Source organism: Crotalus tigris, unplaced genomic scaffold, assembly GCF_016545835.1.
Source record: "Crotalus tigris isolate CLP2741 ecotype Arizona unplaced genomic scaffold, ASM1654583v1 scf7180000017828.1554129, whole genome shotgun sequence".
Classification (NCBI taxonomy): Eukaryota; Metazoa; Chordata; class Lepidosauria; order Squamata; family Viperidae; genus Crotalus; species Crotalus tigris.
Genome location: NW_024096658.1, coordinates 730,077 through 753,275, shown reverse-complemented (window position 1 = coordinate 753,275; position 23,199 = coordinate 730,077). Strand labels below are relative to the sequence as shown.

Below are 23,199 nucleotides of genomic sequence, written 5' to 3'. Positions count from 1 at the left end.
AACTTTATCATCATCATCATCATCATTCCTGTCTCCGTGGAATAAAGGAATGCAGTAATTTAAAAGCTGCATTAATCGTCCGTCAGATCTCTGCTGTAGCTGTGATCTCACAAGATCTTGTGCAAGAACATCGAGATTGCACAAAATCTCCCAGAATGTTTAGAGATCTTGACTAATATCCAACACAACCAAGGGTCAGTAAAGGAAAAAGTTATTTCAGACCTTTCAGTCCAAACAAAGAAAATTAAGATTGGCTAGACCAGGGGTAAGAAAACTTGGCTCTTTTATGACTCGTGGACTTCAACTCCCAGAATTCCTGAGCCAGCTATGCCAGCCAGCTATGCTGGCTCAGGAATTCTGGGAATTGAAGTCCACGAGTCATAAAATAAGGTGTCCAATCCTCCTCCTTTAAGGAGGACAGTCCTTCTTTTGTACATTCTGTCCTCTCTCAAAAAGTGTCCTCCTACATGTCCTCCTTTTTGATATTTGAAGAGTAATCTGTAAATCTCTGTATTTGATTGATGCCGATCCGATCCGTTGTGTGTGATGTGACGTATTTGTATTTGACATGACGATTCATCAAGGCTCAGTACAGTGCGGCAAGATGCAATTATGAGATGCATTGTTTTGAGAGAATGCGCCACGCACAAGAGTGCGCCGTGCACAAGTGGCTTTGTTTACTTCTTACCGAAACACGACACGGCACACATGCACACATTAGACTCACTTCTTTCTCAGTGAATATTCAACCATACACAGGTGAGCACAATAATTTCTTTTTCTTTTATTTACGATATTGCTTTCTTCAATTTATTGTGTCCTCCTTCTCATTGTAAAAAAGTTGGTCACCTTACATAAAAGAGCCAAGGTTGCCTGGGCTAGACCAAGATGCAGATGACAAGACGTATTGCATGATATATCCATACCTTTGCTGCACTTTTAGCCTGCGCAGTGTTCCAATGAATGCAACATTGTCTGCCATAGGACTAGGGGAGTCATGATAGCAGTCTTCCAATATTTGAGGGGCCGCCACGAAGAAGAGGGGGCCGAACTATTTTCCAAAGCACCAGAAGGCAGGACAAGAAACAATGGATGGAAATTAATCCAAGTGAGAAGCAAGCTAGAACTAAGGAGAAACTTCCTAATGCTGAGAACAATCACCCAGTGGAACGGCTTGCCTTTAGAAGTTGTGCGTGCTCCAACACCAGAGGCTTTCAACAATAGACTGGGCAGCTATTTGTCTGAAATGGTATAGGGTAGCGGTCCCCAACCTTTCCAGCTTTGTGGACTGGTGGGGGGGGAGGGAATGGTTCTCTGTGAGTGGCAGACACACATGACAACACATAGCTCTGTTTGTGCAAGTGGCAGGCACAGGTGACCACTGCTTGCGCAAATGGGGCTTTGCAAACAAGTATGCGTGCCTGCCACTTGCACGGCCCAGTTCTGAATGGGCTACAGCCCAGTACCAGGCCATAGCCTGGGGGTTGGGGACCCTTGGTATAGGGCAAGGGCGATCAAACCAGTCAGTCCTAGAGGAGATCAACCCTGACTGCTCTTTAGAAGGCCAGATCCTGAAGTTGAAACTCAAGTACTTTGGCCACCTAATGAGAAGGAAGGACTCACTGGAGAAGAGCCTGATGCTGGGAAAGATAGAGGGCAATAGAAGAAGGGGATGACAGAGAATGAGGTGGCTGGATGGAGTCACTGAAGCAGTAGGCGTGAGCTTACATGGACTCCAGAAGATGGTAGAGGACAGGAAGATCTGGAGGAACGTTGTTCATGGGGTCGCGATGGGTCGGACGCGACTTCGCAACTAACAACAACAACAACAACAGAAGTTCAAGTAAAATTGGGAGATTTTATGTCACTGTTGTTAAATATGCCCAACTGGCATATACATAAAGCTGAGAGCCAAGTGTGGCATGGCGGGGTGAGCTCCCTTTACTTGCCTCAGTTCCTTCCAACCTACCAGTTCAAAAGCATGCAAATGCGAGTAGATAAATAGGTACCAGTTTAGTGGGAAGGGAACAGCATTCCACGCCTCTCGGTATATAATCATGCTTGAGCAGGGGGTTGGACTATTAAGAAATGGAGATGAGTACTGCCCCCTAGAGTCGGACACAACCACACAGGGGAATCCTTTACCTCCTTCACACAGTCATGAAGTGGTCTTCCATTCTGATTGTATGCAACTTAAAAACAGAAATTGCTCCCTTGGATATATTTTAAAAACTCGAAGCTAAGGATATTTGCACCACCTCCTCCTCAAGAGCAGAGGTTGGAATTTTCTAACCTTTTCTCCAATTTAATTTTGTAAAATATTGGAAGGTATGGAAGGAGGAGGAATACAACTAAGGGGAAATGGATTTATGGTTTTGAGTCCATTGAACGAACATCTCTATATGTACCAACTGGGGTGTGTCATTTCAGCATAATAATATGAGTTGGAGGTCACGTACAATTGCATTATCAAACTGTGGTAGGGCTTCTGCTAAAATTGCATCCTTAAAAGCGGTAATACATTTTTTAGGAGAACAAACTGAAAAAAAATGAAACTAAACTGGCCCGCTGCATGTCCAGCTGAGATAAGCAAATATTTTTCTCCTGATGAACAAGCAGGAAAAACCAAGATGGAAGGCATTAAAGCTGCAATCTTTCTGACCCCCCCCCTTCCTCAACTCTGAATGTATTACACTACAGGTAGTGTAATTGTGGTCATACGTTGAGGGCAAACTGCATTTGGTAAATGCTTCCACTTTCAAATTGCTTTTATGGATAAGCATGTTTTAATTTACATGGCTTTCCAAAATTTGGAATTTTTTTAAAAAAACATTTTTTAACTTCTGGGATATGTTTTAATTTTATTCTCTGTGACGTTTTCAGGTCACTTGAAGAATGCTATTTCTCCCTCTGTCTGCCCATTAATACCAAATATTCTCCTTAATTCCAGGTTGCTTCTCTCTTTGATGGTTGGAAACTGATCAAAGAGAGAAGCAATCTGGAATTAAGGAGAAACTTCCTGACAGTGAAGACAATCAACTAGTGGAATAGCTTGCCTACAGAAATCATGGGTGCTCCATCACTGGAGATTTTTAAGAAGAGACTGGACAATCACCTGTCTGAGATGGCATAGGTTCTCCTGCTTGAGCAGGGGGCTGGATTAGAAGATCTCCAAGGTCCCTTCTATTCTATTCTATTCTATTCTATTCTATTCTATTCTATTCTATTCTATTCTATTCTATTCTATTCTATTCTATTCTATTCTAAATGAGCCATCAAAATACTGGGCAGTGCTACTGGAATACAGCATTCTTCACCATGCTGCAATACAAAATAGATATTCTACCCTCCCTTCCTTCCTTAAAAAAAACTCTAGAGAAATATTGCAAACCACTCCATCATCCGTATCTCCAAATTGACATGAAAATATTCAGTTCCATTATTGTTGTTGCTTTTTGTAGGCACGGTTGCCAAAAAGGTTTAAACAGCCCTGGTCACGTTGTATGCTTCATTGAATCCCTAAGAGAACAGAAGCTGACACTGCCTTTCTACACAGTCAGAGATAAGCACAACATCTCTCTGTGAATGCCGACTTATTATATATGTGCAATTGCTTACAGATTCCAAATAAGAAACCAGTGAATATAGCAGGTGTAGAGATTTGGATGTCGTTCCAGTGAATTCAGTACTAAAGTTATTAATAAGCCCCCCCCCCAAGACGTAATAAGCCTTGATAAGCCTTCTGTCTTAGGCCTAAGAAATTTATCCATGTAGTAGGCTGTATTGCTATTATCACCGGTCTCATCTTCTCGTTTCTTATTTTTTCTCATCTTCTCATCTTTCCTACTATCTTCTCCTATTGTTACCTTACGATTTATCACTTGTGCTTTGTATCTTATGATTAATGATTGTAACTATGATTTAGGAATATGACCTATCACTTTGTTGTTGTATGTATGTACTCTGAAAGCTTATGCACCGGAGACAAATTCCTTGTGTATCCAATCTCACTTGGCCAATAAAAAAATTAATTCAATTCGATTCAGTTCAATTCACCAGCTGAAGACAATTTCACAGGTAAAGAAATAGTCTGATCCTTCTAAATGTCTATGGAGAGTGTCAGTCATCCAGGTCTTGGTTGTCCCAAAGGTGTCTTTTTTCAGGAGGCAACTGGACTTTCTTGTTTTTCTTTGAAGACGTTTTGCTTCTCACCCAAGAAGCTTCTTCAGCTCTGACTGGATGGGTGGGGAAGGGAAGGATTTATACTCCTTGCAGTCAGCTGGTCATTTGCCTTCTTTCAGAGAGTCCTCGAGGCCACCTGGAGGTTTATCTGTGTCCTCAAGGTCACCTGAGTGGTGCAAATGGGTGTGGATACTTATCCAAGTGGCAAATGGCCACTTGGATAAACCTCCAAGTGGCCTCCGTGAAATGAAAACATTTCGCTTCTCATCCAAGAAGCTTCTTCAGTTCAGAATTGAAGAAGCTTCTTGGACTAGAAGCAAAACCTTGTAAAAAAAAAAGCAAAAAACAAAACCCATTTTGAAAAGGAGCTTTAGGAGAATTGTACTTTCAGATTTGCAAGATTTTGTTAATGTAGCCTTACAGTGATGTAGAATTGGCCCATATGGTTATGTTTCCTGCTTGGCCCAACAAATTGGTAAAACAGACCCCTAGGTCATTGCAAAGGATCTGCTGAAATATTTAGCTGACAATGAAACAGTTATGGACAGCTCCACAGTAGAGCACTGTTTCTACAAGCATGATTTAATGCAAGGGTCCCCAACTCCCAGTCCGTGGACCAGCACCGGGCCGTAGCATGCCAGCAACCGGGCTGCACAAAGAAGCGAAGACCCCTCCACAGGATGCAAGCAATACACAAAACCACGGAAAAAATCTTTTTCCACAGCATCGGTCCCTGGTGCCCAAAAGGCTGTGGGCCTTTGATTTAATGCTCTTCAATCTCATTAAAAAAAACACCTATTATCTAAAGTAGGGGTGTCCAACCTTGGCAACTTTTAAGACTTGTGGACTTCAAGTTGCAGAATTCTGGCTGGGGAATTCTGGGAGTTGGTCCATAGGCCTTAAGGTTGCCAAGGTTGGACTCCCCTGATCTAAAGGAGAGAAGCAACCTAGAACTAAGGAGAAACTTCCTGACAGTTAGAACAATTAACCAGTGGAACAACCTGCCTCCAGAAGTGGTGAATGCTCTAACACTGGAAGTTTTTAAGAAGAGACTGGACAGCCATTTATCTGAAATGGTATAGGGTTTCCTACCTGAGCAGGGGGTTGGACTTGATGACCTCCAAGGTCCCTTCCAACTTTTATTACTATTACTATTATTATTATTATTATTATTATTATTATTATTATTATTATTATTATTATTATTATTATAGCATCAAAATAAACCTTAATAGATGAAAGCTTTTGGAACCAACCGATGAAACAAAAATTGATTACATGTCTTAGGGACACTGCAATCGCCATAAATATAAGTCATTTGCCAAGCATTTGAATTTTGATCATGTGATCATGGGGATGCCACCACAATCATAAGTGTGAAAAGCAGTCATAAGTCACTTTCTTTAATGCCATTGTGACTTTGAATGGTCATTAAACAAAGTGGTGTAAGCCGAAGACTACCTATATGCATTCAGAAAGATGTCAGGTTTAACTTTATACCATGCTGAGGTTATGTCAGCTTCTCTCCACTTAGGGATTTGTGGAAACACACCGTTAAATCAAGATGCCTAAACATGATTGGGACTGAAATGCAAAATATAGCCATCAGAAAGCAAAACATAGCCATCCTCAAAAGCAAAGGTCTTCAAACTTGGCCCTTTTATGACGTGCCTGGCTGAGGAATTCTGGGAGTTGAAGTCCACAAGTCATAAAAGGACTAAGTTTGAAGAACCCTGCTCAAGAGAATAATTCTCACACAATGAAAATGACAAACAGTTTGATCTTTTAAGGAAAGCACTTTGGCTGAGCAAGTGTAATTAACATAAATCGCCCAGGTAAATAACTCCTATTTGCAGAAGATTCTCAAACAAACTACTCAAAGAATAATACAAAATATTTGTTTTAAATATTTGGGGTTTTTTTTCCCTTCCCAGCCATATGTTGAGGAAGGATACACATTTTTTAATCTTGGTTTCTATTTGCTTTCTGCTTGTTCAAGAGCAATGCAAGCCCAGCCATCTTGCATCGGAGAGATCCTGCTTCATGGCGTTATTCATGAGTTCTTGTCTGCTCAGTTCCAATGTCCATAAACAGCTTAGAAATTGCTTAGGTTCCAAAGCAAGCTGAGCAGCGATTGCTTTTGGAAGAATTCAGGTGAGGGTTGATGACATCTGAATTCATAGGCTGGGCTGGTTCACTGTCACTGGAAATTATGTGTTTCACCAAGCACCGAGCAGCTTCATCAATGTTTATGTTGTCCTGGATGTGGGGGGGAAAAAGACAAGAAAAGAAGAATAAGTTCTAGTAGCTAATGCCTGATGTTCTCTAGACATCTTGGGATTGCAACTCACAACATTCCTAGAAGACAATACAACTCCTAGAACTTCAAGCCAACATTAGAATGCTCAGAACTCTTATGTCCGATACCCCAAGTCTAATAGCAGATTTCCTCAAATATCAAAAATGCTAACACTCAGAATTCTTAGCCAGCACAATCAAATTTCTGGACAATGTAAGTGACTAAGTTAGAGACGCTCCAATGAATGACTAAGTTAGAGACGCTCCAATGAATGACGTCCATCTGAAAGCCATTATCATCATCATCTTCTTCTTCTTCTTCTTCTTCTTCTTCTTCTTCTTCTTCTTCTTCTTCTTCTTCTTCTTCTTCTTCTTCTTCTTCTTCTTCTTCTTCTTCTTCTTTTTATTGAAATTTTTTTAAATTTTACAAAACAAATCCCCTCCCCGAAACCCCCCCACCCTCCCATACCCTCCCCCCCCTCCCCAAACCTCCCAAACCCTCCCCCAACCTTCCCAGAGTTGAGTACAGGCTTAGTTAAAATTTTTCAAAAAAAAAGAAAAAAAAACTTAAAACACATATAAATCCTAAACAAATCTACATACCTTAAATTAAATAGGTTATCTTCTCTAAAAAAAATAATAATTACAATCCTTAAACACATTATAATATACTCTAAACATTTTCTAACATCATACTTATAATATTATTCATCATTCTGTATAAACTCCCTCCAAGACACAAATTTAAACATTACTTTCTTTGAACATCTATACATCTATATAAATCTAATCTCTCCCTCTTTCTTTATCATAAAACAAAAAAATAAACATATAAACCTTCATTCTACCATTGAAACAAAACACTCTTTGAATACTTAAGCTAAATACTTAAACTTTAAACAAATTACCTTCTCTTAAAAATAATAATAATAACAATAATAATTAAAAAAATCCAATCATTAAACACGTTATAATATACTCTAAACCTTTTCATGTCATACTTATATTCCATCATTCTTTATAAACTCCCTCCAAGACACAAATTTGAACATTACTTAAAACTTAAAACTTAAAACATTAAGATCCCCTTATACGCATTTAAATCTTTACCAATAACAAATACTATCTTAAACACATTGTAATATACATCTTTACCAATAACAAATTGCATCTTAAAAATAATAATAATAATAATAATAATTAAAAAAAACCCAAACATTGAAGACATTATAATATACTCCAAACCTATTACTTAAACTTCTTATCTAAAATTTTCATTCAGTCTCCATAATCTTCTGTCCAATAACCGGTTACGTCCACTATAAACACAATCCTTATCAGTCTCTCTTGCCCATAAGCATCGAAAGAAATGCGTTAAAATCTGCCCTTGAAGATCGCTCCAAAAAATTTGTAAGTCCTGGTTCTCCCACAAACTCAGGAACCAATACCTGTGAAGCTTCCTCAACCTCCTTCTTCTGTTGGTCTTTCTCTTAGCTCCATAAATTCAAAAAAAAAAAATCCTTCAAGAGGGGATCATTATGATAAAAAAAAGGGAGTTCAAAAAAGAAAAAGAAAAAGGAGGAGAAGAAAAGAAAAAATAATAATAATTAAATAGAAAAAATCCATTCCATTTTTTTCTCCTCCTCTTCCTTCTCCCCCTCCTCCTCTTCCCACTCTCTCTCCCTCCCCCCCTCTTCCACTCCCTTTTCCTCCTCCTTCTTCTCCTTCTACTCCTATTCCTTCTCTTCCTACTCCTCCTCTCCCTCCCCCCTCTCTCCCCCTCCCCCTCCTCCTCCTCCTCCTCCTCCAAGATACTTATGTCAGTGGCCAGGAACCCATGCTACCTACAGTTCTATTTCTAGTACTTCCCCAGATTTGAACTTCAGGAAACTGCCAAGTAACACAACATGATTTTCTTCAATTTCGGAGCCAATAAATGAATAAAATATGTGCTCTAAACCTAAATTAATTTGATACCTGTGGCAGTTCACCTTCAGGCTAAAAATTCATTTTCCATGCAACTCTGAGCTACTTTATATATATTATAGAGAAGAATTTAAAATGAGTTCTCAGGAAAAAAAATGCTCATCCTTACTTAAGGCTGAATTTAAAGTACATTCTTTGGACTTCTGTAATTCTGAATGCTTTGGGATCAAGTTCATTTCAGAATCAGTGGCATCCAGGGATCACAGCTGTTAAGTGAATCACTGCACTTGTTGTTAGTAACACGGTTGTTAAGTGAATCTGGCTTCCCCATTGACTTTGTTTGTCAAAAGGTCACAAAAGATGATCACATAACCCTAGACCAGGGGTGTCAAACTGCTGGCCCACGGGCTGGTTGCATCATACGGAGACCATGCCCACCCCAGCTCCAGCAATGCAAAAAACGTCAAGATACATCGCAACATGTCACATGATGTGGCGAGTTTGACAGCTGTGCCCTAGACCAGGGGTAGGCCACCTTGGCTCTTTTATGACTCGTGGACTTCAACTCCCAGAATTCCTGAGCCAGCATGGCTCAGCTTGGAAACTTCTCCCTTTCCCCTCAGCATGGCTGGCTCAGGAATTCTGGGAGCTGAAGTCCATGAGTCATAAAAGAGCCAAGGTTGCCTACCCTGGACCTAGACACTGCAATTGTCATAAATATGAACCAGTTGCCAAGTGGGCAAATTTTGATTACGTGACCATGGGGATGCTACAAAGGTCACAAGCATGAAAAATAGTAATAAGTTGTTTTTTCAGTGCTGTACTAACTTCGAATGATCATTCAATGAATGGTTGTAATAGTCTACATTGTGATAGTAGAGGCATGTAGATTATAATGAAACAGTAATAGTGATACAATATTATTCTAATTGTGCTCATTCAGGAAGTTGTAGCACTGGATTTTCCTGGGAGAAAATATCTTTGAAGCTGCTTGCAATTCCATCTGTTTACACATTCTTGCAGGATAACCTGGCTTATACGAGTAGGAAAACTTGTACTGGTCGCAATCAAATGCTAGGTCTCAATTAGCCAGCGACTCACTTTGGAATTTAACAATTTACCAACTGAGGCACTAATCATTTGCAACAGACAACAAAAGTTGATCGGGAGATTTTCTGAGCAGACCTGGCAAATTCCACTGGTTGACAAGTAGCTATTTTCAAGATGCTGTGAAATGCCACGAGAGAAAACCATGTAAATCTAAAAAACTGCTTTTCAACTCCAGCTGAGAGTGCTAGAGAGAAAAGAGAATTCCACCAGAAGTCTAGATTTAATGTCTGCTGCCAAAGGTTTGGACCAAAGCAGGGGTCTTCAAACTTGGCCCTTTTATGACTGGTGGACTTCAACTCCCAGAATTCCTCAGCCAGCCATGCTAACTAAGGAATTCTGGGAGTTGAAGTCCACCAGTCATAAAAGGACCAAGTTTGAAGACCCCTGGACCAGAGTTAGAGAACCAATTCTGCATGGAAAAGATTTCAGTTCCAATTCTCAGCATCATTAGAAACAACTGGGAGAACAAAAACTCTTTTTCTATGCAAAAACTCTGAAGAATTGCTACCATTGTTAACAAGGCCTTGTTCCTAAGAAAAGTCAACTCTTGATCCTAAGTTTATAAACTAGAATCATAGAATCATAGAATCATAAGGCGGGAATGGACCTTGGGGGTCTTCTATCCAACCCCCTGCTCAAGGCAGCAGATCTTATATCATCACAAGAAAATGGCTGTCCAATCTTTTCTTGAAAACCTCCAGGGATGGAGCACGCACAATTCTGGGAGGCAGGCTGTTCCGTTGATTAATTGTTCTCACCATCAGAAAATTACTCTTTAACAAAAGTTCACCCACTACTTCTTGTCTTGCCCTCTGGTGCTTTGGAGATTAAGTCAATCGCCTCTCCTCTGTGACAGCCCCTCAAATACTGGAAGATAATGATCATGTCCCCACAATCCTTCTCTTCAGTAGGTTACTAAGAACCATTCATCATAGGATTTAGCCTCCAGCCCCTTTATCATCTTTGTTGATAGAAAAACTTTGTTGATTTTGATTTTGTTTTCTGTTGGTACAAAAAGGTTGTTCATACAATGACAGAAATCTGACAAGCAGGACAAATTAATATAATATCATATTAATTATGAACTACATTTGCTCATTGCCCCAAGGCAGGGATAAGCAACCTTGGCTCTTTTATGACTCGTGGAGTTCAACTCCCAGAATTCCTGAGCCAGCCATGCTGAGGGAAAAGGGAGAGGTTTCCAAGCTGAGCCATGCTGGCTAAGGAATGCTGGGAGTTGAAGTCCACAAGTCATAAAAGAGCCAAGGTGGCTTACCCCTGCAAGGGGTTCAAAGCTATGTACACAGGTGAACTTCACAATTATCAAGTACTTCCCAATTTGATGTACACTGTATGATTTGAATGAGAGCTCTTAGAATTCCTGGCATGGACTGTAATTCGCGAGAAAACTTCCATAGGACACAAGGTCACAGAAGTCTGATACACAATGTGCAATATTTTGACATTTGCATAAATACTCTTTGTATCTTTGCTACCAAAAAAACCAAAAATCCTGATTAAGCTTTGAGCAAGTGTGCAATTTATCTCTGGATACGTGGGCTACAGCTAGTGTCTCAAAGGTGCTTTTTCCAAAAGGCAGGTGGATTTTCTTTAAAGTGACCAACCGTCCTCCTTTAGGGAGGACAGTCCTCCTTTTGTAAGTTCTGTCCTCCCTCAAAAAGTGTCCTCCTTCATGTCCTCCTTTTCGATATATGAAAACTAATCTGCAGGGCTTTTTTTTCCCTCATAGAATACTCAGAACGGCGTTCTGGCACCTTTTTTTGATGTTTTTTTTTTCAACTTTTGCATGAACAGTGCTACTCCCACTATTGGCTTTCGAAAACCAATAGGAATTGCTGCTGAACGTGCCAAAACACCCAGCTGGCAAACTTTGCACATGCAAGTTGTCTGTATTATTGTTGCAATGAATAAAATGTTTCTTTTATTTATGATATTTTTTTCTTCAATTTATTTGTGTCCTCCTTTTCATTGTAAAAAAGTTGGCCACCTTATTTTCTTGGCTTTTTCTTTGAAAACATTTTGCCTCTCCAGTTCCACTGAAGAAGTTCCTTGGATGAAAAGAGAAATGTTTTCAAAGAAAAAAATAAAAGAAGTCCACTTGCCTTCAGTAGAATTGGAGAAGCTTCTTCAATGAGAAGTGAAATGTTTTCAAGGGGAAAAAAAACAAGAAAGTCCACTTGCCTTTTGGAAAAAGCACCTTTGGGAGAACCATGACTGCCCTAGATCACCGAGAATCTCATAAATATAGTTAATGGAAACTTTTCTTGGTATTGATGCCAAAAATAAATAAATGAAAACTAACAAGATGACTGCTGTAAATTACATAGGTAATTATTCAAACTGATTTCTAATTCTTATCCAATCCCCCAAATATAAATTGTAAGACTCTTTGATTATTGGTAATAAAACTGACTGCACAAGCAGCAAAGAGTAAAAATGGATTGATTTTACCTTAACGTGAAATAAACAATAACGTTTATTGAATACACCCTCTAGAAATCTTAAAAGCAGTTCAGTGTTTGTTGCCCATCATGTCTTTGCATTGTTCTTCATGCCTCTAGATTAGAGTTTGAGATTCTCCATTGTAATCTCTGAAATAAATTCCCTTAAATCTGAGTACCCAGTTTTCTTTTACTGACAAAGTGTGCCTTTATTACTTTTTATGGGCCATTCTCTCTTCCGGATGAAATATTTTATGACCAGCCATGCAAATCTTTTAGGATTTATGATGCTGCAATCCCAAGCTATAAAACTATGCCTAGTTTCACACAGTACTGTAGTTTTACTTCAGTGGTGGGATTCAAATATGTGAACAACCGGTTCTCTGTGTGGATGCCACTTCCGGAAGTCCATTCTGGGCCTGGGCAACAAAAAATTAGCTACTGGTTCTGCCAAACTGATGCGAACTGGCTGAATCCTGCCATTGTTTTACTTTATAGTGACACAACATTCTGCTGGTTTTGAAGCTGAAGAGGGAGAGTTATTTTAGGCCACGGGTGGGGAACAATGGCCCTCAGCATGGCTGGCTGAGGAATTCTGGGAGTTGAAGTCCACAAGTCATAAAAGGGCCAAGTTTGAAGACCCTGGTCTACGTGATCTTGTGAACAAAATTCAGGCATCGGCCCATCAGCAAATATTTATGTCAGTTGCTGCATTCCCAGGGTCACGTGATCGCCATTTGCCACCTTCCCAGATGGAATCTGACAGGCAAAATTAATGGGGGAAGTGGGATTTGCTTAATGCCCGTGTGACACACTTCAAAACTGCAGTGATTCCCTTCACAGTTGTGGTATAACAAGCTCATAGAATTGGGCAAAACTCCCTTAACACTTAAATTGGATTTCTGTGGAGATTCTCAGTCATTCAGGACATGATTGTCCCAAAGGGACACAGGGCAGAAAACATCCTGCAGCCAAGAAGGCTCCACACCCATTTGCCCCACTCAGGTGACCCTGAGGAGATAAACCTCCAAGTGGCCTCAACGACTCTCTAAAACAGGTGTGTCAGACTGCCAGCTCGCGGGCCGGTTGCATCATGTGTAGGCCGCACCCACCCCAGCTCCATGTCACATGATGCGGCGAGTTTGACACCCGTGCTCTAAAAGAATGCAAATGACCCATAAATCCTTCCATCCCCCACCTCCAGCCAGAGGTGAAGAAGCTTCTTGGATGAGAAGCAAAACGTCTTCAAAGAAAAACAAGAAAGTCCAGTTGCCTCCCGAAAAAAGCTCCTTTGGGGGCCTTAAATTGGATGCAACTCCCTTAACAATGACCTTGCTTAGCCATGGAAATTCTGGTCCCAACTGCAGTCATAAGATGAGAACTAGCTGTATGAATGCCATTGATCTCTGCACCGAGGACCACCATTTCTTCAGCCCCTTACCCTACCCTTGTCAAGAGACCAAGATTCAAAGAGGCCTTATTTAATGAGTTTTAATGCTGACAATTAGAGAGGGCGTGATGGCTCAGTGGTTAAAGCTGCTGAGCTTCTCAGCTGCAAAGCTGACAGACTGGTTCAAGACCCAAGGGCCACGTGACTGGGTGAGCTCCCGTTCCTTGCTCCAGCTCCCGCCCACCTAGCAGTTTGAAAGCATATAAATGCGAGTAGATAAATAGGTGCCACTTTGATGGGAAGGTAAGAGCATTCCATGCGCCTCGGTGTATAGTCATGCTGGCCACATGACCACGGAAGCCTCTTCAGACAATGCTGGCTCCCTCGGCTAAGAAACATAGATGAGCACTGATCTCGAGAGTCAGACAAGACTGGACAAGGAGATCTTTACAACAGTTCATTTAGTGACCATTCAAAATTACAACGACACTGAAAAATGTGCCTTATGACCATTTTTCATAGTGACGACTTTTGCAGCATCCCCACGATCATGTGATCAAAATTCAGATGCTTGGCCACTGGTTCATATTTATGACCTTTGCAGTGTCCCAGAGTCATGTGATCCCCTTTTGTGACTTTCTGATGACCAAAATCAACGGGGAAGCCAGGTTCACTTAACCAGATTACTAATTTATCAACTGCAGTGATTTTTACAACTGTGGCAAAAAAAGTCGTAAAATGGGGCAAAACTCACTTAACAAATGCCTCACTTAACAACAGAAATTTTGGGCTCAATCGTGGCTACCTGTACTGCACAGCTAGTTACAGGAGGAAATATGCTGCCTCTTTTGAACTGATCAAAACTCAACCCCCCCCCCAATTAAGTGCAGGAGATCCCCAACCCCCAAATGGTCTCTCCATTTCACATGACTTCATGGATAGTGCAGCAGTCACAACTTTGAAGACAGGTCGTACGTTTTTTCAAGTTCATCGTAATTTCAAACACTCCTTAAGCAACCAGTCATAAATCAAGGACTACCTGCAATTTGCTTTGGAAAGATCTGGTAAGGATGTTTGAAGCAGTTAATAAATGACCAATAGATTTATTTTCTCAAATTACAAAGATGGCCCTGACTGAGAGCAAAGCACGCAAAGTTGCTGTGAAAAATAAGCTATATATATATGGAAAAGTTCAAACACTATTACCAAAGTGAGACTGAATTTGGTTGATATTCAGAAACAGAAATAATTTGAGAATTAGAAGCATTAGGAAACATGCAGTAAAGATTAATTAAATTGGGTATCTTATATCAACATTTAATTACAAGCTACTAGATTTAAAGCTTCAAGGTAATGATGTGAAACTCACCCATAGAGTCTTCCCTTCTAAGTTCAATCAAATGCCAAACCCAAAAGATATGCTAATAAGATTTCTAAAATAATCAGGTGAAAGAAGGGAACTCTGCAAAAAGCTCATGGAATAAACGACATAGATTGGGATGGAGATAAAGATGTTTTTTTTAAAACACCAGTTGTGCCATAATGCAAATTCTTCAAAGCGATGGGAGAAGAATGATTAAAAAGTAAAGGTAAACGTTTCCGCATTAGTCGTGTTTGACTCCAGGGCACAGTGCTTGCTCATCTCTGTTTCTTGGCCAAGGGAACCAGTGTTGTCCGAAGATAATTTCCATGCAAGTGTGGCCAATATGGCCGCATGCCAAAGGTGTGCGGAATGCTGTTACCTTCCCACCAAAGTGGTACCTATTTATCTACTTGCATTTGCATACTTTCAAACTGCTACATGGGCAGGAGCTGGAGCAAGGAACGGGAGCTCACTCTCTTGCACAGAGTTTGGGTCTCAAACCCAGGCTGTCAGTTTTGCAACTGACAAGCTCAGCATTGTCAGCTGCTCACCAGTGCTCTTCAACATCTTCATCAACGATTTGGACGAAGGGATAGATGGGGAACTCATCAAATTTGCAGACGACACCAGCTGGCAGGAACAGCCAACACTCCAGAAGACAGGCTTAAGATACAGAAGGATCTGGACAGACTTGAACACTGGGCACTAACTAGCAAAATGAAATTCAATGGTGAAAAAAGCAAGGTTCTACATTTAGGCAAGAAAAACCAAATGCACAAGTACAGCATAGGTGGCACCATGCTCAATAGTAGTAACTGTGAGAGGGACCTCGGAGTCCTAGTAGACAATCACCTAACTATGAGCCAGCAGTATGCTGCAGCTGCCAGAAAGGCCAACACAGTGCTAAGTTGCATTAACAGAGGGATAGAATCAAGATCACGTGAAGTATTAATACCACTCTACAATGCCTTGGTAAGGCCACACTTGGACTACTGCATCCAGTTTTGGTCACCACCCTGTAAAAAAGATGTTGAGACTCTAGAAAGAGTACAGAGAAGAGCAACAAAGATGATCAGGGGACTGGAGGCTAAAACATATAAGGAACGATTGCTAGAATTGGGTATGTCTAGTTTAACGAAGAGAAGGACAAGGGGGGACATGATAGCAATATTCCAATATCTCAGGGGCTGCCATAAAGAAGAGGGAATCAAGCTATTTTCAAAAGCACCTGAAGGCAGGACAAGAAGCAACGGGTGGAAACTAATCAAGGAGAGAAGCAACCTAGAACTAAGGAGAAACTTCCTGACAGTGAGAACAATTAATCAGTGGAACAGCTTGCCTCCAGAAGCAGTAAATGCTCCAACACTGGAATTTTTTAAGAAGAGACTGGACAGCCATTTGTCCGAAATGGTGTAGGGTTTCCTGCCTGAGCAGGGGGTTGGACTAGATGACCTCCAAGGTCCCTTCCAACTTTACTACTATTATTATTATTAGGTTCAATGTTTAACTGCTGAACCATTGCGCTCCTCAAAATGAAGCCTGTTAGGAGTGGGATACAAATTCACACCTCCATTAAGAGACTAGGAACAATGTTAAAAAGAACACAATATAAATGGAGGTATCCTTTTCAAGCTAACTGTATTTCAACCACAAAGAAGTCAGTGGTTAAAGACACTGAGCTTGTCAGCTGGAAAGCTGACAGCCTGGGTTGGAGAGCTCCTGTTCCTTGGACAGTAGAATCTAATAACAGAATGACAGAGTTGGAAGGGATCTTGGAGGTCTTGTAGTCCACCCTCCTGCTCAGGCAGAAAACCCTAAACCATTTCAAACAAATGGTTGTCCAATCTCTTCTTAAAAACTTCCACAACTTCTGGAGGCAGGTTGTTCCACTTATTAATTGTTCTAACTGTCAGGAAATTTCTCCTTAGTTCTAGGTTGCTTCTCTCCTTGATTAGTTTCCATCCATTGCTTCTTGTCCTGCTTTCAAGTGCTTTGGAGAAGAGATTGACCCTGTCTTTGTGGTAGCCCCTGAGATATTGGAAGACAGCTGTCATGTCACCCCAAGTCCTTTTCATTAAACCAGACGTATCCATTTTCTGCAACCCTTCTTCCTATGTTTTAGTCTCTAGTCCCCTAAACATCTTTGTTGCTCTTCTCTGCACTCTTTCTAGAGTCTCAACATCTTTTTATATTTTTTTTTATAATGAATGATGACCAAGCCTAACTCAATGAGTCAATACTGTTACCTGACACAGATGGGAGTTACCTTAGCCGATGTTTCGAACCATCCTACAAAACCATTGTCCTTGCAGAACTGGTCCATCTTGAAGCCATTATTCACCAGTAACTCTTGGGCTTGATCACATTTGTTTGCTAACAGGACAGTTGGCACCATCTGGCCATTCGGGAGAGTCAGTTTAGTGTCCAAATCCTCCTTCCACTTGGTTACGGCTTCAAAGGTAGCTGGCCTCGTAACATCAAAGACAATAAAAGCTCCCACAGCTTCTCGGTAGTAGACCCGTGTCATGTTCCCAAATCTTTCTTGACCTATAAGTATAAAAAGACACCTTTTAACATATCTACACCTACTACACTGTGAGAGATTTGAGCGAAAGCTGAAAAAGGAAAGGAAAGGAACACAGATACAAGCAATCAAGAGATAATGGATGAGTCAGTTGATCTTGGAGGTCTTCTAGTCCAACCCCCTGCTCAAGCAGGAGACCCTATACCAGTGGTGGCGAACCCATGGCACACGTGCCAGAGGCAGCACTCGGAGCCCTCTCTGTGGGCACATGTGCCGTTGCCCCAGCCTCGCCTCCCCCCATGACCTCCTCACCAGCAGCCCCCCTGGAGGAGAGTCACCCCTGAGTGTGGCCCACATGGAGCAGCAACCAGGCAGCCAGGCAGCATAGACAAGACTCTGCCCTCACTCCCCATCCCGCACAGTTGATGCTGCGGGGCGCAGGCAGAGGGCGTGGCCGCCATGGCGCTGTTGGGCTGCCTGGGCGATCTGCAGTGGGCCTGGAGGCAGTGAGTGGCCCTGTGGGCAGGCGGGGTGGGGGACGGGGCGGGGCAGGGGTGAGGCAGGGGGGGTGGAGCAGGCGTGGGGCCAGTTTTTGGGCACTCGGTCTCTAAAAGGTTTGCCATCACTGCCCTATACCATTTCAGACAAGTAGCAGCCCAGTCTCTTCATTAAAGCCTTCAGTGATGGAGCACCCAAAACCTCTGAAGGCTAGCTGTTCCATTGGTTGCATGTTCTGTTAGGGAGCTTCTCCTTAGTTCTAGGCTGCTTCTCTCTTTGATTAGTTTCCATCCATTACGGCAGCCCCTCAAATATTGGAGCAGCCACGAAGAAGAAGGGGTCAACCTATTTTCCAAAGCACCAGAAGGCAAGACAAGAAATAATGGGTGGAAACTAATCAAGGAGAGGAGCAACCCAGAACTAAGGAGAAAATTCCTAACAGTGAAAACAATTAACCAGTGGAACAGCTTGCCTTCAGAAGTTGTGGATGCTCCATCACTGGAGGCTTTTAAGAAAAGATTGGCCAGTCACTTGTTTGAAATGGTATAGGGTCTCCTGCTTGAGCAGGGGGTTGGACTACTAGAAGACCTCCAAGCTCTCTTTCAACTCTATTATTCTGTATTCTGTACAGTTTAACTTATAAACAACTTGGTCCACATGAAGAAAAAAAAACTAAAGAAATCTTTTGAAGCATGAAACAGACTCTACCCTACTTAACATAGAGAAAAAGAGGCACAAATCACGGTGAGATGGAAACACGCTACCTGAACATTGCAAATTTGGCAAAGGGCAAAACAACTGACAAAACTGTTTTGTAGAATTCTGAAAGAAAACTTTCAAAAAAAAAAAAAAAAGACAACAGAGACAGATTTAGCATTTAGGAGAGCATCTGAAATGGCTATCTCCATGGAAACAATTGTTAGAAATACTATAAAGCTGCAATCAGTAGTAGAAACAAACATAGCTTGCAACAGTATATGCCAGGGGTCTTCAAACCTGGCCTTTTTATGACTTGTGGACTTCAACTCCCAGAATTCCTCAGCCAGGTACGCTGGCTGAGGAATTTTGGAGTTGAAGTCCACAAGTCATAAAAGGGTCAAGTTTGAAAATATATATATTCAAACTTGGCCTATATATATATTAAAAACAATACTAAAAATAGAAGCATGATTCCTGGGTGTATACATGTTAAGAATAAAACTTGATCACCAGGAAGAGTTAAAACATTAAAAGTTTTAAATATAAAACACTAAAAGTTTTAAATATAAAACATTAAAAGTTTTAATAGTAAAAAGGAAAAGCCTAGCTTTCGTTGGCTCCTGCCAACATCATCAGGGCATACATAAATCAATGGGAGTAAACATTTATAAGTGAGTTAGTGCCTGCGCTCAACTTCTGGACCGCGTAACGGGTCCAGGTCGACCAATCATAGCATTTGTTTTGATTGCTGCACAACTAATTGATGTGCATATGCCTCCGACCCCTCCATTCATACATATCCGTGGTCTAGGGGAATCGTCGATCTTATTCCAATTCCAAATATCACCACTACCACCAAGTCATTTTCCCCTTCCCTCTTCCTTGGGATTCTCCATGTGTCCAGGGTCCTCTCTCCCACCCCCATTCTGGCATCCATCCTTAACATCGTGGTATTCATTATTCCGGGGCCCCACTCCAGGTATCCTGCACGTACTCTCACTGCATGGTTCTCTCTCAAACACCTTCTTCCCGATGTTCCCAATCCCGCTAAGCTCCGTAACAACTGTTCTCCCCTTCTTCCCCATGACAGTTGCCAGCTCATTGCGGGGGTTAAACTGCGAATTCCGTTGTCCGGTTGCTAAGGTAGTCCGAGTCACCAAAATGGTTGTTTGCATGCTTTATCAAGTTGGTGCCTCTCGCTCCTCTCCCAAACAGGGTGCGGTATGGGTCTTAATTTGGTAGTCATGCTTTCATTTCCCACCATTGATTGCGTCCCCCTCAGGGACCTTTGTGATTACCAGCTTGCATTCTAGTCGATCGGAGACGTACTCACCTCCTTGGAGAGAAACGGAAGCCCTGAATGACAGATTAGCCACACCCCCTAAGGACACACAAGGGGAGAGCTACCGTAAATCCCCTATCATAGGAATGATTACACGTTCTCGGAAGGTAACGCCATCAATGGTGGGAAATGAAAGCATGACTACCAAATTAAGACCCATACCGCACCCTGATTTCCTCTACTGAATTTGATTTCTGGAAGCCAGATGGGAAGGCTCTATGTCAGGCATGTCAAACTCGCAACATCACGCAACTTTTTCCTCATTGCCGGCAATGGGGTGGGTGCGGTTTCGTTGTGACGCATCTGGCCCGCGGGCCGGCAGTTTTTTTTTTTTTTTTTTTATTGAAAGTTTTATAAATTTTACAAAAAAGGAAAAATAATACAAAACAAGAGGCAACATATACAGAAAAATAAAACTAAACAATACATATATTAAATAAAAAAAAAAAAAACCCCATCCCCCAGCCCTCCCAAAAAAAAAAAAAAAAACCTCCCTTCCCCCCCCCTGAGCTTCCCAGAGCAGAATATAGGCTTAAAAAATAAAAATAAAAATTAAATTAAAAACTTTATATTTATATATATAAAAAATTATCTATAATATATATGAAAATAAAACTTATAAAAAAACTATATAATATTTTTGTATACCCAATCTAAATTGTATAAATTTTATCCATTTATCCCAAACAGCAAAAAACTTCTCTTGCGTTTGTTGCTTTAAGAAAGCCGAAATCTTTGCCATTTCTGCCAGATAAGCTACTTTAAGAAACCATTCCTGCAATGTAGGCAAAGATTCCTTCTTCCAGTATTGTCCTACTAACAGCCTAGCAGCTGTGATCAAATTTAACATCAATACAACCTCCTTTGTATCACAATCTGTAACAATACCTAACAAAAATAATTGCGGAGTAAATTTTACCCTCCTTCTAAAAATTCTCTGGATATTCCACCATATTTTAATCCAAAATGCTTTTATCTCTCTGCATGACCACCAAATATGATAATAAGAAGCCTCCTTATAACCACATCTCCCACATTTGGGTTGCACGTCAGGATACATATAAGACATTTTTTGTGGATCAAGGTGCCATCTATAAAACATTTTATAAAAATTCTCCCTTAAGTTCTGTGCTTGAGTAAATTTGACATTTCTCACCCAAATAATTTCCCAGGTGTCCAATGAAACTGGCTCACCAAAATTCTGCGCCCATCTAATCATACAATCTTTAAGTAGTTCCGTTTCTGAGTCCAATTCAACTAAAACCCCATAAATTCTCTTAATGTGGGTTTGTCTTTGATCCTTCAGTTGCTTAATAAGATTTTCATCTTCTCTAAGAAAACCCACCTTGCAATCCATCTTCCATCTATCTAATAGTTGCCTATATTGGAACCAAGAATAAGTAAAATTTTCTTGTGCTAATTCTTCCCGTGATTTTAATTGCCAGTTTTGTCCATCCCATTTAAGTAAATGTCTATAAGACACCATATCCATTTTAACCCCTCTTTTTATTCCTTCTATCGCATGCCAAGGTATAGCCCATAATGGTACTTTAAAATCACTTTTATAATATTTTCTCCAAATCCTAAGTACAGAAATTCTTAAAATATGAGATTTAAAAGCCCAATCTATTTTTTTATTAAATATTAAATAGGCATGCCACCCATAAAGTAAATCCCATCCCTCTCAGTAAAGTATCTCAGAATTTGTCAAATTTACCCAATCACTAATTAATGTTAAGACCACCGCATCATAATATAATTTCAAATTTGGTACCTTAAGTCCACCCCTCTCACGGAAGTCTTGCATAATTTTAAACTTAACCCTTGGTTTTTTCCCTGCCCAATTAAATTTGTTGAGACCCTTCTGCCACTCATTTAAATTAATCTCATTTTTCAAAATTGGTAACATTTGAAACAAAAAAAGAAACTTGGGTAGAATATTCATTTTTATCACTGCAATTCTTCCCATGAGGGATAATTGCAACTTTTCCCAATTCTTCAAGTCCTTCTGTACCCTGACCCACAACCTTTCATAATTATTTTTAAATAATTTTGCATTAGAAACAGACAGCATCACCCCCAATATTTTACCTTATTAACAATCTCAAAACCCGTCAAGTTGACCAAAATCTGCTTCTCCTGACTCGACATATTTTTAGGTAAAATTTTAGTCTTATTTACGTTAATCTTAAAACCCGAGACCAAACCATAATGATGAATCAACTGTAATAAGTTTACTACAGAATAATCAGGTTGCGACAAAGTAACAACCAAGTCATCCGCAAAAGCTCTCAACTTATATTCTTTTTTATTAACATATATTCCTTTAATTTCCTGAGACTCTCGAATTTTGATCAATAATCTTTCCAATGTTAAAACAAACAACAATGGCGATAAAGGACACCCCTGTCTAGTACCTTTCTCTATTGTAAAAACCTCCGACAAACCTCCATTAACAATAAGTTGTGCCGTTTGTTTTTGATCTATTACCGTAAGGGCTTGTAATATCTTTTCACCAAAATTCATTTCTTCCATTACTCTTAACATAAAATGCCAATTCAATTGATCAAATGCTTTTTCAGCATCTAAAAATATGAGCCCTGCAGGAACTTGGTTATTCTTGTCTAAATATTCTAGTAAATTAATAATTTGTCTGACATTATTTTTCATATACCTTCCTGTTATAAATCCTGATTGATCTTTATGCACAAGATGATGCACCACCCTCATAAGCCTATTAACCAAAATTTTTACAAATATCTTATAATCCACATTTAAAAGAGATATAGGCCTGTAATTTTTTGGTAGGGTAAGATCTTGATCCTCCTTTGGAATCAATGATATAAAAGCACTACGCCATGAAGGAGGAACCTCTAAACCCTGTAAAATACCATTAAAAAGATCATGTAATGGTTGGATCATCTCCTCTATTAGAACTTTGTAATAAACAGCTGTTAACCCATCCGTACCCGGTGCTTTCCCTAATTTCAATTGTTGAATTGCTGAGGTAATTTCCTCCTTAGTAATTAAACCATTAATTTCATATTTCTGATCCTCAGTCAGTTTTGGAAAACTTGCCTCAGCTAAATATTTATTTATATCTAGCATTTGTATATTAGTAGATTTATATAGGTTTTGATAATAATCCAAAAAAGATTTTTTAATCAATTCCTTCTGAGAAACTCATTTACCCTTATAGTTTATTTTCTCTATTATTCTTTGTCTCTGTTTCTTTCTTAATTGATAAGCCAACCATCTCCCAGGCTTATTGGCATTACAAAATGTCTTTTGTTTCATAAATAATAAGTTGGTTGCAGCTTGGTCTGCTATCAACATATTAAATTGTGACCTTAATAACTTTACAGATTCTTTAATACTCTCATCAGAAGGATTTAAAATCAAAGC

At 40.2% G+C, this 23,199-nt stretch overlaps 1 protein-coding gene across 1 annotated transcript in view; it reads right to left on the bottom strand.

Annotated features, from left to right (window-relative positions):
• Positions 1-5,282: 5,282 nt before the first annotated feature.
• Positions 5,283-23,199, bottom strand: part of RAB38 (RAB38, member RAS oncogene family) — a 38,136-nt gene continuing 20,219 nt past the window's right edge. Inside the window, exons 2-3 of the mRNA XM_039342949.1 lie at positions 16,998-17,278; positions 5,283-6,441 (exon numbers count right to left, since the gene is read on the bottom strand). Coding sequence (XP_039198883.1) covers positions 6,289-6,441; positions 16,998-17,278 — 434 coding nt within the window. The 3' untranslated portion in view covers positions 5,283-6,288. The remainder of the gene's footprint in view (positions 6,442-16,997; positions 17,279-23,199) is intronic.